Genomic DNA, 16,429 nt, shown 5'->3' on the forward strand with positions numbered 1-16,429 from the left:
TGTAAAATTTATTAAATTTTAGTAAATTTCATAATTAAAATTAAATTTATAATTCAAATTTATCATTAAAGTATATTATATTTATAATTGGTTGGTTGTTGGTTGGTGTCGTATCCTCTATTGAATCATATTTCATGGTGCGCTTGAATAGTTTTTGTTATTTCTATATTATATATAATAAATATTTTTCACGTTGAATATTTATAATTTATATTTATATTTATAATTAAATTTATATTTATATTTATAATTAAATTTATATTTATATTTATAATTAAATTTATATTTATATTTATAATTAAAATTTATTAAATTTTAATTTAATTATTTTTTGTAATTCATGAATTTATTAATTATTTTAAATTATAAATTCATAATTCTTTTAATTTATAAATTTAATAATTTTTTAAATTTATGAATTTATATATTTTTTTTAATTTATAAATTCATTAATTTTTTTAATTTAAAAACTAATTAATTTAATGATAAGCATAAAATATCAGTTAATCAGTTTGTTATGATACTGGTTTAATGAATGTTATTGGTTAAATATTAGCCCCCCCCCCCAAGAAGTAAGAAATATAAAGTGAAAAAATTGAAATCTTTGCGAAAGAATATAGAAAGCGTCACTTAAGAGAAATGATACTTGATGGGCTTGTCTTACTTGAAGTATAATGGAAATAACAGTTGTTATACGTAAACAAATGTCACGTTTCAACAACCAATCAGAATCGAGATACCCACTCGACGTCACTTGCAGGTATCCCATTGTGTTGGTATATGTCTTCCAATTTTGTGCATGATTTCGTAGTGTTGTTCAGAATTGATTTATTGATAGTTAAATTTTTTCACTTTGTACGGAGAACAGGTATTCATTCAATATTAATATTGAACAATTAAAAAAAATTGTTGTTAAGTTTTGTTCAATTTGACTAAGTTGAGTTCATGGCTTTCCGAAAAATGAGTGTCTCAGTATTTTATTTATTATAAAACCAAAACAACTCACAGTTACAGTAGCGCATATTAACTACAGACAAATTATATTAACGGCAATTTTAAGAATTATTTTAACTCGTAGATTAAAATAAATTTAAAAGTTATTTTAACTCATAGATATTCTTTTCTGATTAGATTTGGATGATCTATGTACAGAAACATACTATTTTTTAACTAAAATGAAATCTGCAACTAAATAACATTGCATTTACAACCATACATGGCAACGTTACTTTTAAAAAGTAACGGGTAAAAGGGCAAGTATTTTTAAAAAAAGTAACGAGTAAAAAGTTACGAGTAAAAAGTAAAAAGTAACGAGTAAAAAGTACAAGTAAAATTACAAGTACTAAACAAAAAAAGTAACGATTTAAAAGTACATTTCTAGGAAATCGGAAATTCAAAGCAACCTAAAATTTTATTGAATAATATTCTTATGTTCATTAATGTTTTTGCAAAATTGTTGTTATTTATTTAATTTTTTTTAATTTTGAAAGTTATGGACATTAATTTATTTTTAAATTCGGAAGAATATTATAATATAATTTTATAATATAATCGTATAATATAATTTTAAAATCAAATATAATTTTAATTTATTTAAATTACCATTGATTTAAAATTGTTTTACTCTATAGAAACGCTTTTTAAAAGCACAAACATAAACAAAGCAAACACGAGGTTTCAGATAGCTTTGTGATCTTTGTGCTAGTAAAAAATAATTGAATGTGCAGATAAGTTGAAACCAGTCTACAGTTTTATTTGCAACAATGGCTAATGCTGAAGTCATGCGAGAAAATCATTTTCTGAACATTTCAGCCTAACGGAATAATTAAAATTTGTAAACGAATTTTAGTATCAGCGGCTAAATTAATACCTTCGAGTTTTCAAGAGTTAAAAGAGTAATTATAATAGTTTTCAATAGCACAAATAGTTCTGAAGTTCTTAGAGATTTGACTGGGCGTTGTTTGACAAGGTCGGGCATAAACATAATTTTAGTAAAAAATTTACTAGGTAAAAATGCTTTTAGTAAAAAATGTATTAAGACAAAAATGTATTATTAGTGAGTTCAAAAAGAAAATTAAAAAACGTAATTACAAAATCCAACATTTTTTAATTTAAAATGTATTAAATAAATGCATAAAACTCGAAAATGAATGGAAATAACTTGCCAATTAATATTTTAATTCATTTTGCAAAATAATTGCATTTCGAAAGTGGTGTCACTGAGTCTGATGCGAAAATTTCTCAGAACGTGCTTAGCCACGCTGAATAAGAGCTCCTAGGGAGGTCAAGGTATTTAAACACGAAGTTGGTTGTGAATGCATATATATTGCACATTAATTTTATAAATTGAAAAAATATAAATTTTTTTTTTAATTTAATTTTTTTTTAGAAAGCTTACCGAGTTTTAGAAAAAAGTAACTATTTCATTCGACATTTCCGTTACAAATACTTGTACTTTTTCCCTAAAAAGTAACGAAAGTACAAGTAAAAGTACTAAATTTAAAAAGTAACGAAGTACAAGTAAAAGTACGTACTTTTTACTTGTACCGGCGGTACAAGTAACGAAAGTGAAAGTACTGCCATGCATGCTTACAACTAAATTAAAAAATTCAAAATGTTTTATACTTTTCCGGACATTTTGAGATTATATTATGGAAATATTCTTCAGAGCCTTTAGAAATTTAGGAGAAGTTTACGAACGAATTTCTAAACGTAAATTCGAAATTGTGAGACATCTCTGGAAATCATCTTTGAAAATTTTGAAGGCATGATGTGCATCTTACTAATTTTATAATGTCGTGATTAAATTCTGTACTTTAACCTGCGGACAATCCCATTCTTAAATTTTAAATGTATAGGGGAGAGTGGGGTCAATTGTAACAGGGTACGACTGTAACAGAGCAAAAACTTCGAGTGTCGGATTCTAGATTTGGTACCTAGGTGGCGCACAAGGTGTATTTAATAAGTTTACATGTTACACCCCTGCTGGCAACCATTTTTATGTACTTTTGAAAGAGTTACATCACAAAAGATATTTTCACGCTACGTAAGTACTTTTTTTGGTATCAGAATATTATATTGTAGCAAAGTAATTTAGTTTAAACAAGTAAAAATTATTAACCGAATATGTAAGTGGGCACCTTAATTAACATTTCAAAAAAAAAGATTAGTTTTGTTAACTAACTAGCATTGTTTTTAATAAATGGTGCTGCAATGGCGTCTTGGGGACGATTGTGACAATAAGTAAAGGGACGATTGTAACAGCTGAAAATAAATAATCTTATGTTTACAAACCATTACTTAACTCTTTAAGAGCCACCAATAATTTCCTATATCATTTATATTATGTTGCATGTGCATTATTTAATTTGTCACCTTTCACAGCATAAATTAAAATTTTTAACTCCTTAAAGTTTAACCTTTTAGGTCTCTGCTCATTATTATTTTTACTCCTAAAATATCACTACTATTTTGATCAATAAAAAAATATACCACAGCTATTATAATATGAATAAATAACTATGTTTTAGTTGAGTTTATGAACTGTTACAATTGACCCCGTAAGTGGGGACAATTGTAACAAGTGCACGACTGTCAAAAATTGTTAATAACTAATAAAATAACACTTAAAAAAAGGTATTTTTTTTCCTAGTAGAGAATAGTCAACTTTACTCGTCTGTCAATTAATACTAATAATATATTGGATTTTTTGTTAGTTAAAAATAGTTAAGTAAAAATGTTACAATTGACCCCACTCTCCCCTACACACTGTAAATCTAATAAATCGACATCGCATGTACCATGTTATAGTACAGTCCTTATAGTATTTAGTAAAGTAAATGAGAATAGAAAAAATAAACGAGTACAGTAAAATAAACGAGTATAGTAAAGTAAACAAGAAGATTTTATTTGAAATCCAAGTTATTAATAATAATGTTTGGATCCAATAATCATTGTTAATGTGTGAGTGTCCTTATACCATTTTGTTTTACTTTTTTCGAATTACTACTGCTCTAAATAACTTTATTTCATTCCTCACGCAATTGAAAGTATGAACTAGATTAAGAACTTAAGAAAATATTTTTAAATATTTGAGAATATTTTGTTTGAAATCTAGATTTTGAGACATATAGGATGTTTCGTAAAAACCGGTCTTTATATAAAGTTTTGAAATTTTTATCAAAAATTAAGATAACAATCACTATTATGGTTGATACTTAATAGAGGAAAAAACACACAAACGAGCTCAGAAGATTCATAGTTGAGGAAGGTGGGTGTTATATAACAAAAACAGGTTTGATTGCCAGGAGAAACATAAGTTTATAATAATCATCTTTCAACTTTTCTCTTTTTCCTTCCGCAATCAATCAGATTTTTGATGTTTCTTACTCCCAAACAGTTTGTAATAAACACCAAACTAGGCTTAATTGCAGGGAGAAGATTAAAGGTGTTTCTATTAATATATTATATGTTTTAATATATTAATATGTTTTTCCCGCAATCAAAACAGGATTTACCGTTTATTACAGCCGTCATTCTCAACTGTGATTTGTCAGAGTTTGGAGAATTTTTCTTTTTCCTTGCTTAAATATTAGGTGGACCGGAAAGTAATGTCGTTTTGGCGCATTAAATCGTTAGTCTTAAAAACTAATTCCCTTTTTTTCTCCAATTCATTGCGATTCTTTTTCTATCTGGAATTGAGAGGTTATTTATTAATTATTAAAAATATTTTATTTTTAATAAATATTACATTATTTATTAAAAATAAAATCTTGATAACAAATATCAAATGCACCAAAACGACATTACCATCCGGTCCACCTAATATTAGTTACCTCCAATGTGCAAACTTTATGGTCTTCAATTCTTTATGAGGATTTCAAAAATATATATGAACGGTGATATTTACGGAAGATGTTGTTGTGCAATTTTTTTAATGAAAAATACCTTGGATATATGCCCGGAAATCCTGGAGATTGCACAAAGCAGCGTGTCGGGGCGCAACCGTGGAAGGATCTATCGCAGTATGTTCCAGGAACTGGAGTTCCACGTCTGTGTGGGTATAGCTGCGCATATTGACCATAACGAGCATGAACCTAAAAAGAGGATGGTATAAATAAGTGCAAATAAGAATGAATTAAAGTTGATATTTTAAAATCTCAAGAGTGTAATTATAATTATTTAAACAAAAGAAAAATTTGATTTTAAACTCACCCAAAGAATTATTTAGTCATGTTTTTTGTGGAAATGTGCAAGTTTAAAAGCGTTGCATATAACAGAGGTTCGCGTAAATGTTGCGACAAACTTTTTGAATAGTTAGGGCGCATCAACAGAATTAAAAGTGCACAGATATCCGTGCCCGGAAATGTTGTCATATACTGCTGAAGACACTTTCCTATTATGAACTGTTTCTTCGTGTGGTTTTGAACAAGACATAATAAGGAAGCGCCTCTAACTGCGTTCAACGACATTTTTGGGCATCGGTTCAAAGAAAAGTTTAATCCCCATGAATCTTGTCGCAACAGTTACGTGACTTCTTGATGTATATAACATTTTTGAGCTAGATTATTTCTACAAAATAGATTAAAAATGTCACTTAAAAAAGTCTGTAGCTTCAGAAGCAAAGCTAATTTTCCACTTTGAACTTTTTCTTTTCGTATGATTTCCTAATAGGGGATTTGTATTCCTAATAGGGGAAGCGTCCCTAGCCCCGTATGGCGCCATTTCAAGGCGTTGGTTCCTATGCAATTTTTTTTCTAATCCTGATGATCCTATTTCTTCTAGAGGTATGTCACAACATTTACCCGTATCCCTGTTATATATAACGTTTTTAGACTTGTATATTTATACAAAAAATAGATTGAAAATGTCACTTTAAAAGAAACCCTGTAACTTTGGGTCAAAACTAATTTTAGTTTTAAAATTCCCAAACACGAATTTTACAAGATCAATTTTTTGTTTAATTACGACAAAAAAGTATTTTTCCAATGTTATAGTTAAAATGGGTTCTATTTCAGAAGAGAAACTAAAACATTGTTTCTTAGTAGAATTAGGCGTTGCTCTTAACGTATTTTATTTCTCCAAATTGAACAAAACCAATCTCAGCTCAATTGAACTGATTGTTTAAAGTTTATTAATTCTTCCTGTATAAAAAAGCATATTTTTTAAAATTTAATTTTTCTCTTTTTTAACTTCAACCTATTTACTTGCCCAACGTTGCACTCTAGACAAGTTATTTCTTGTGCTAATTTCTTAAAGTCAATAAAACAAAATTAAGTCAATAGAATAGTTTAAAAGAAGAGTCTTATTTACAAAAATAAAAGCTTTTGATTTATATCCTTCGACATCTATGCACTTACTTGTCTAGATGGAAACGTCAGATGAGTAAATAGATATTCGAAATTATGTTTGATAAAAAATTATGTTTGATAAGTAAATAAGATAGTTTAATCACCCTATGTAACAAGACTCAACTTGATACATACTCGTATTCAAAGTGTTCTGAAATTACAACAATATCTTTTACATTCGTCGAAATAATTTACGGAAAATAAAAACATTGATTATGCTAATACTAATTGTTTTTAATCCATTAAATGTACCTCTTGTTGCTGCTCCACATTTGCATCGAACTGTAAAAATGTGTCATGGCCATAGCTGTCTACATGTAGGACAATTTTCACATGAGGTGTTTCAGACACAAAAGTTTTTGGTGAATCAATTTCTCCACAATAATATCCGGGTTCTTCTTTGTTGGTATGATTCGAATCCCTGTAACCGTCGATGATTTGGATGTAACCTCCTAGGCAGCGATGTCGATCTTCACTTGGCTCACCAACCCTCATTCTGATGAATCGCACGAAGACGACCCAATCGTTTCTGGCCGGACGTACACGGATTCGGTACGTACAGTGTAGGGGTTTGTTGCGGTTTTCATCGGTGACAGGTGGGCTGGAAACGGATTGGTAAATGTCGACTGTTCGGTTGCAATGTTCATCTTCTTCTGAAAGAAGAAAATGACATTCTTTAAAGTTTAAAATTCGAAGAGAATTAAGCGAAAATAACGTATAGACAACGTCCGTACAAGTCAGGAAGGCAAGGTACTATAAATAGATATTACTAATAGTGTAGAGACGTAGATTTTTTCTCTTCATTATTCCGTAAGGACAAAAATAAAAGACAGACAAATGAGAAAAAAAAGTAAAAGACGAAGTGAAAAAAGACAAACAGTTACTGAGACGTTCGTTTGTATTTTTAACGCCATTATTATTTTATATTATTTGAGCACAAAAATATTCCTATTTCTTTTTTTTCTTTTTTTTAATCAAAACTGCACGGCAATGTTATAATCATTTAGTATTTAAAAAATTCTCAGGAAATCTGTATTATCAAAATCATGAATTAAAACTTTACTGAAATTTTAGCCATAAAGTGTGATAAAATGCATTGTTTATTGTATACACTCTCCGGACACTTCCCAAAAGTGACAGAAGATTTGAAAAATCAATTAAAGAAAAACGGAGAAAGAAAGAAGATTTGTTGCCTTTAGGAAACTACATAATTATTCTCTTGAAGTTTTAAAGAAAATCGCGAAATTCGGCAACAGATTACTTTGTTGGATAGGAAAGTTGTAAAACAATGTTTTCTAATACTAGTGATTCGAACATTTTAATCATTCGAACTGAAATATTGTCTGCTAAATGCACGGATGTCTGCTAAATTTGCTCTCAGACTTCGGCATGTTGTTTCATGCTTTTTTAAAAGCTCTGTTCTATATTAGGGGATACCGGAAAGTAATGTAGTTTCAGCGCATTTTGATATTTGTCATTCATAAGCTTATTATGTACTTAATTCAAGTCAAAGACTTTTTTAAATTAAGAATGACTTATCTACGCAAAAATAAATAAATCTTAAGTTTTTGTTTTGCATTTTATTGAAACATCTCCTACATGCCAGAAGAGGTATATATTCAACATTGTAAGCTTTTTGAGTCTTGCGCAGTAATTGCTACCAGTAGGAGCATTAGAAGATTTAAATAAACAAAGACAGTTTTCTAAATTTAAATCTTATAATTTTGATAATTCCAAATCGTATCGAATTAGAAGATCAAACCCTGAGAAGTATTTGAATTAAAGTTGGAGGTTTTGTTTCAATCCGATTGGTACAACATGCTCTAAGAGGCAAAAGTTTTTTTTCCATCTGCCATTAAAATTTTGCCCACTAGATTGCTGATAAAAATAAAAACTTTTTAAACATTTACCTGCTTGAATTTTATGTAAAAGAGAGCGACATACATTTCTGCCCCTTTCATAAATTTCTCAACGCCATCTTCCGACGAACTTCGTAACCGATTTTAAAAAGTGTTGGAAATAAAATAACTAGTTATACAAGCAGAAATGTAAAATAAATTCATTTCCAATAATTGAGTTTTCAAATTGTCTCATATTTTAAAAACAGTTGGTGTTTCTTGTTTTCTTATAACTTCATACTTAAAATATTCAAGTTATTTGAATAACTTTACATCATCTAGTTTAAAAAAAAATAATTCATAAAAATGTGTGAACATTTTTTTAATCGATTTATATTAAAACATATTTTTACGAAAAAGAAATAGTTTAGTTAAAGACGTTGTTTGAATTTTACGAACAGAACCCAACTTTGGTAGTTTCTCACACGTAGCATGTGCGCAGAAAGTTTCGCCTAGAATTTCTTCTAATTTTAAGTAAAAAGAATTATTTTCGATTTAATCAATGCACTTAAATGGCATGTTCTTAACTTAACGCTGTAAAATGATAGCTCTCAAGCTTCGAAACTTTTCTTCATTCAAAACTTTAAGAAATGTTGTAGAAGCAGAAGTGGATGACAGAACTTCAATTAACACGCCCAGGCTTTTAAGTGAGGCATTTTAATTCGTACTTACTTCGCTTCAGTTTATTTGCTTTTCTTAGAAACTATTGAGGATGTTCTTTTTTACCATCGAATCTTATGTTTAGTTCTAAGATTCTTCAAGTGTGACGAAGCATACTTAATGAGATTTCGAAACTCACGTGCATAAGGTTTTCTCCTTTTAACGTGATTAGAAAAGTTAGTTTATGGGAGAGAGAAAAAACGAAAAATCTAAGAATTTGCAGGAACTTCGTTAAGAAAATGGCGCTATCGTATGTTTTTGTTCGTTCGATGGGAACGCACGCTGCCATTTTCGCATCAACACCTGCAAGTGCTGATAGCAACTCTCATAATAATGATTAGATTACATGACCTTTCTTTTAACCATTTCCGTGTTAAAATTGCTCGATTTCGCATGAAGGGAATTCATATTGTTTTGTTACTGTTACAGAATGTGGTGCAACGATTTACAATTATTACATATTCCTAACCATGCTGTGTTTCAGAAATTTATTTTATTTTACACTTAATCTAAAATGATTGAAGAGATAAACCATGAAATAATGTTGTTGCTGTTAGAGTGGGACACGCATTCCAGTAGCATTAAAAACTAAAATTTGAGCAATTTCTTTTGAATTTTGTGATTTTAGATAGCTTTACAAATTTTTAACGTAGCAAAATATCGAATATATTTGGCAGCAAAATAATACTATTATTATGCTATAAAAACCGAGAACAATTTTTACATTGAATTTGGTTAACTATTTGAAATACTTACTATTTATAATATTTATAATGTTTTTTAGTTAGTTAAAGTTGTACGCGTTCATATTATATATATACAGGGTGTCTCAGTTAAGCTTTTCAGAACTTCTAAGAGGGGTAGGGGGCATCATGACGACTCGAAATCATATACCAATGTGGGGTCGGAAATGCTTTCCTGAAGCGGTGACGTACACAGAAGCACCATAAAGAAGAGAGCCGTAAGTGAAAAATCGCTATAATAATACATTGAAAAAATAATATGGCCTCCTCGGTCACCCGACCTATCATGTCTTGATTTCTGGAGTCATATGAAAATACTGGTTTATAATGCTGGTTACACGAAACGCAGTAGCTGCCTGCGACATATGCCTGGAGTATTGCAGAATGTTCGAATGTCCATGAGCCGGAGATGTGAGGTGTACATTGTAGCCGGTGGCAGAAACTTCGAACACTTACTTTGGCCCATGTACCATATAATTTTTTCAATGTATTATTATAGTGATTTTTCACTTACGGTCTCTTTTCTTTATGGTGCTTCTGTGTACGTCACCGCTTCAGGAAAGCATTTCCGACCCCACATTGCCATATGATTTCGAGTCGTCAGGACGCCCCCTACCCCTCTTAGAAGTTCTGAAGCGCTTAACTGAGACACCCTGTATATATATATATATATATATATATATATATATATATATATATATATATATATATATATATATATATATATATATATATATATATATATATATATATATATATATATATATATATATATATATATATATATATATATATATATATATAAGCTAAAATATTGAGAAAAATGGAAAAAAAATAATGACAAGAGAAGGAAATTAATAAATATAAAACAAATATAATTTTTGAAATTTGAAATCTAACTTATTAATTTTCTCCGTTTTTCTCTTTGTTTTTATTCTGCTATACATATATATACATATATAATATGAACGCGTACAACTTTAACTAACTAACTATATATATATATATATATATATATATATATATATATATATATATATATATATATATATATATAAATATATATATATATATATATATATATATATATATATATATATATATATATATATATATATATATATATAGAATACAAAAAGAAAAAAAACACGAAAAAAATTAAGAAAAAGAAGAAATTTCCCGTTCAAGTAAGTTCATTTGAATTCGCTATTCGCTTTATAGATTTCATTTCATGTTTTATTCTGTTTTTACGTGATATTTTTACTTATTGTTTTCTATTTCATTTGCTGTAATTTTTTTGTATAATTGTTTGAGTGCTGCTCACCATATTGTATTGATATATTTTGCTCTGGCTGTATTGATACAGTATTAGAAAGCACTCCTTTTTGCGGATATAATCGTGTGAGATGATGAAAGGATTATATCTCTTATTTTCCTGATTTTTATTACATTCTTTCGGACTTTTTTCCCGGTTTCTTGTTATTTTTATTATTTGTCTCTTTCCCCCCTTTTTCATTGTTCTGTAATTTTTTCCATGTGTTCTCTACATTTTGAACTTAAGTGGTCAAATGCTTTCTATATATATATATATATATATATATATATATATATATATATATATATATATATATATATATATATATATATATATATATATATATATATATATATATATATATATATATATATATATATATATATATATATATATATATATATATATATATATATATATATAATAACACAGGAAAGGTAAAAGAAAAGACGGATTAACGAAGAAAATTAAGAAAAATAATGATAAGTGTTATTTACTTCGCAAGAAAATAGAATTCATAGAAAAAGTTAAAAATATAGGAAAAACATGAAGAAACATTTAAAGGGGAATAAAAGAGAATATTTAAAAGAGAATTATATTAATACTATAGCCGAAGCAAAAAAAAAAATTGATTTGGCTATATTAATACAATATTAGAAAGTACTCTTTTTTGTGTGGATATAATTGTGTGAGCTGATGATAAAATTATATCTTTTCCTAATTTTGTTTTCGAGTTTTTTTTAAAATTTTTTTGAATAAAAAATATGTACAAAAATTTTTTTTTAATAGTTTTACACTGCTCGATTTAAATGGCCCAATTTAGCGTTTCAAAATTTATTTGTAAAAAATAGCACTATTGAGGTGTAATGGTTCGAACTGCGAAACTAAATCATATTACATCACTAGACCATTAGTTCGATATTTTGTTTTTTACACAAAGAAAAAATAACGTTTAACGATGATACTTTGTTTCAACTTAAAATCGACGTGCAAAATTTCAAAATATGAATTACATCTATTAGGATAGCTAAACGTATCGAAGAATGTTATTTTTATTAAGAAATGTATAAAAGTAAGTGAGAATATTTATTTGTGTATATTTGTACTTCATACAAATCTGGAATTCTGAATTAATCCGGGTCAAATTTGCTGTACATACTCTCGAAGATACGGTGGACTTAATAGTCTACTTTAAAACTCTCTCTGACCTCCGATTTGTGGGGTGCATTCGAGAATATTCCAAAGAATTTCATATATATTTTATAACATCTGTGATTTACTAGCTTGTACCTCTAATCAATCAAAAATTTGTTTTATCGCACGTCTTGATGAATTTTTTTTATCTTTGGTTTCCTATGCTAGATTATCACAAACAAAATCAATATTAATTCGCAATTTAAGGGAATGACGTCACAGAATGAGTATTTCAAAAGGTATATGAAACTTCGTATTTCTTAGATTGATACTCTTTTATTGCGTGTTTCTATAAACTTAATTAGTAAAAACGCAACAAGAACTAATGAAATATTTTTAGTTACTCATTAAGACATGGGAAAATTACATTAAATTCGGAATTTTACATTTAACCGTTTACATTAAACCGTTTTCCATGTTATTAGATAGGGAAATAGTCTAGAGAGGAGAAACATCCTCGTTCCTATTTCGTTCCCAATTTTGCCCGTTTGCTAACCCACTTGTGGTTTAGATAGCGGGCAAAATTGGGAACCAAATAGGAGCGAGGATGTTTCTCCTCTCTAGACTATTTCCCTATCTAATAACATGGAAAAACGGTTTTGCTACGCAGAGAAGTCTGCAGGTTAAAATACGACTGCTTAGGTGCAGAAACGTCAGTGGGTTAAAGATACTATATGTATAGTTAATCTTTCTTTTAGTGAGTTGAAATTTTATGTCAGATTACGGTAAATATAAAAGTATGAAGCTACAACGGAAAATACAACAAATAATAATAATAAAAATATTAGGTGACATAAATGTGTAGGATGGTGATATTAGGGTACTTATTCGTTTCGATGGAAGGTAAAAAAATCTATATTATGCACCTTGGTATAATAGGTTCTTAATACCTTAGCACTGATAACGACAAGACTAGAGAAATATAAAATTACATTTATTTAAGCATTACTGGCGTCAATAATAGTTTGGCGATTTTTTTATGGCATTTGAAGTAAGTACCGATATTAATTCGTTTGTCAGAAATGATTATAGAAGCAATAGTGTCGTTATTAATTATTTTCGAAAAATTACATATAAATAATTTTGGTGAAAGATTGAAAGATAAAAAAATATCATATTACAATGCTAAATTAACGGAGAAAAGGTATTTCGTGTACACAAACTTTAAGAAATTTCCATATTATTATTAACGCCAATGATGCTTAATTGATTTTGGTAATAGGTTCAAATTGGAATGAGAAAAAAAAATTTGTACCGAGAAGTTTAATTAAAGAAAATGGGTGTTGCATCTAGAAAAAAAAGAATAAAAAATCGCACTATCATTATTAACACTTATGATGCTTAATTAATTTCAGTAATTGGTACTATTGGCATGATGTTTTTAATAAACTACTAAATATATTAATATTAGTACTAAGATATCAATGTAAAAATATGTTTTTTTCCTATAAAACATTTGGTTTTCATTATATAAAATTATAGTTCCAAAATGTGTGTATGTTTATTATGTTAACTGAATTAATTATATAAAAAATACGAAATTTTTATTTATCTTAAATATCACACGAAGGTCATTTAAAGCATTTTTAATTAACTTTTCTTGACAATTTCCTTTACATGTATTTTACTTTCAGAGCTTAACATAAGATTCCTTAAAATAATTTAATGTATTTTTTTTTAAAGGAACCAGAAACCGACATGGGCAATATTTGCTTTGGTAATAGGTTCAAATTGGAATAAAAAAATAAATTTTGTATTAAAAAATTTAATTAAAACAGAAAGGTGCTACATCTTGAAGAAAAAAAGAATAGAAAATCACATTATCATTATTAAAGTTTATGATGCTTAATTAATTTTAGTAATTGGTACCATTGCCATTATGTTAATTGGTGTTTTTAACGTAGACAAAAACATAGATATGAAAACATTTGGTGTGTATCTCAGATTATGGGAGCGTTGGCTATGAAAACTGCTCAAAAAGTAGATATTTATGAGACTAATAAATTTAATTTTAAGAACCAAACAAATTTTATGATTTGTATAATTTGTATTGAAAAATATACTTTGTATAATTTTATACAAAGTGAATAAAATTATATTGTAAAGGAATAATCTGTAATTCTGTGAAGAAAAAATTATAAATAGTGCTGAATAAGGTTTTAATAGGATTAAAACAACATTATTGTTTGATTTTGTATAATATTGTTTCAATCTGAAATATCACTTGTAGATTGAAAAACATTATTTATCAAGTTTTTTTTTTTTACCGAATTACATATTATGTCTCTACACTTGCATAGTTTGTACAACAAATTATGCATTGTTTATTTTTTAAATTTTTTATAGCATTATAAATGTTATAAAAGATGTAACTATGTTTAGAGAAATTATGCATTATTTAACATGAAATTCATTGAATTATTCTATAAAATCTTTAAGAAGAAAAGAATATAAAATTTAAAAAAAAATAGCTATAAAACTGACTTATGTTAAAAAAACAAACATACGATCTTATTTTAATATTAAATATAATTTACATATTAAATATAATTTACATATTAAATATAATTTACATATTAAATATAATTTACATATTATTTAAAAATATTATTTAAGGAAATATTATTTTTAAATAAAGTGTAGTTGTGCTAAGTTGTCTACTTTTACGTCAACAACTTAACACAATATTCTTTAAACTAGTTTTGTAGGTTTCTGTATGAAAAGGAAATTCAAAATTGGAGAAAATTTATTTTGATATAATAATAACTTTAAATCTACAAAGAGTACACAGATATATTCCACTAAAATGAATTCTAAAAAATAAACAAATTACGTTATACTAGTCCCAAACATCACCTGTAGATTGTTTATTAAATTTTTCTTCGGGCAGAAAAATTTTAATGCTGCACAATTTTTTTATAATTCAATATACTAATTCAAAAAGATCCCTTAAAATGCTTTTATGTATTCATGAAAAAAACAATCTTTAATGACAAACGCATTTAAAATTGAAGGAAAATAAATCGATAAACGTGAATGAAAGCGTCAGATAATACTGGAGATTCGAAATATCATTCAAGGAACATACCTGGTCTGTAGACTACTTCTGAGGAATTGATGATGCCAGTTCCAAATAGTAATAACAATAATAGGAAGATCATCGTCTGATCCGAGTTATCCGGAACAGACGACATTATCTTTATTTTGTTCTCTGACCTCCAGAAGGGGGTTGAAAAAAAATCAGGGACCGGAAGCTCCCTGGTGATTGTGAGAATCACGCAGAAGACCTGTCATGGCTGACTCGAGTGTGCGCCTGCGCAGTTGGTTTATAGAACAAATTTGTGAAGAGAAGGTGTTTTTTTTTTTTAAAGAAATTATTCATAAATAAAAATTAATGAAAAGAAATAGAGCAGGAAAACTGAAGGGAAATTATTTCAATTGAATACACAGAATAATTTTAAAAAGAAAATGATTTATAAGGCAAAAAATAATTTTAAAATATTTTCATCATGTTTACTTTCAAAAACTCTCTTTTAAGGATTTGTATAGTCAATATGTATTATTTAGTATTGTTTGAAAACAATACTTTAGAGATCTTTTGTTATTTACTGATAAAAAACAATAAAAATAAATATATATAAATGAAAATAAATTAAAAATATGTTTATAAATTGTTCAAAACATGAAAAAAAAACAACATTTTTAAGGATTCTGATTTAGTTGCTTGTAAAACGCAACACATTAGAGACAAAGAATTGTTAATAAATAAAAATAATAAAAAAAAAATTGAGCAAGAAAATAAACTAAGGAAAAATTTTTTTTGAAAATTAAATTATGTTTAACAAAAAAAAAAAAGTATGAAAAACAAATGTTGAAAAATATGATTACATTTGATTTGAAAAGGAAATTATCAAATAATTTAAATAATATAAATTAAAAATCTTAAAATGAACTTAAAATTTGTAAAATTTGTTTACCAGCAAAACAAATATGTGTTTGAAATTTTTAGGTATTTCTTAGTGCTATTATTCTAATAATTACTCCATTGCAATAAGAAAATAACTCCACTCATTATATTAATTATAATATTTCGTTAAAGTTTATAATAAATTAAAAATTAACTTTGTTTGTTAATAGTAAATACTAGAATTTTACAGACGAAATTTTTTTGGTTAGGTATACATATTTATTTTTCAATTCATTATTTAAAAATTTAATTGAATTATTTGAGTACATATTTTTAAATAAATCTCCTATTTCTAAAAATAT

The 16,429-nt window shown here is 27.2% G+C and overlaps 1 protein-coding gene across 2 annotated transcripts in view; it reads right to left on the reverse strand.

The window, feature by feature from the left end:
- The window catches only part of LOC107450867 (uncharacterized), a 37,616-nt gene extending 22,133 nt beyond the window's left edge, over positions 1-15,483 (reverse strand). Inside the window, exons 1-3 of one of the 2 annotated variants that reach the window (XM_016066789.5) lie at positions 15,249-15,483; positions 6,603-7,003; positions 4,948-5,096 (exon numbers count right to left, since the gene is read on the reverse strand). In XM_016066789.5, coding sequence (XP_015922275.3) covers positions 4,948-5,096; positions 6,603-7,003; positions 15,249-15,354 — 656 coding nt within the window. In that variant the 5' untranslated portion in view covers positions 15,355-15,483. The remainder of the gene's footprint in view (positions 1-4,947; positions 5,097-6,602; positions 7,004-15,248) is intronic. The other variant, XM_016066790.4, reaches the window with a different exon arrangement.
- Positions 15,484-16,429: the final 946 nt, after the last annotated feature.

Source organism: Parasteatoda tepidariorum, chromosome 6 (genome assembly GCF_982258835.1).
Source record: "Parasteatoda tepidariorum strain Cologne lab strain chromosome 6, Ptep-v5.0, whole genome shotgun sequence".
Classification (NCBI taxonomy): Eukaryota; Metazoa; Arthropoda; class Arachnida; order Araneae; family Theridiidae; genus Parasteatoda; species Parasteatoda tepidariorum.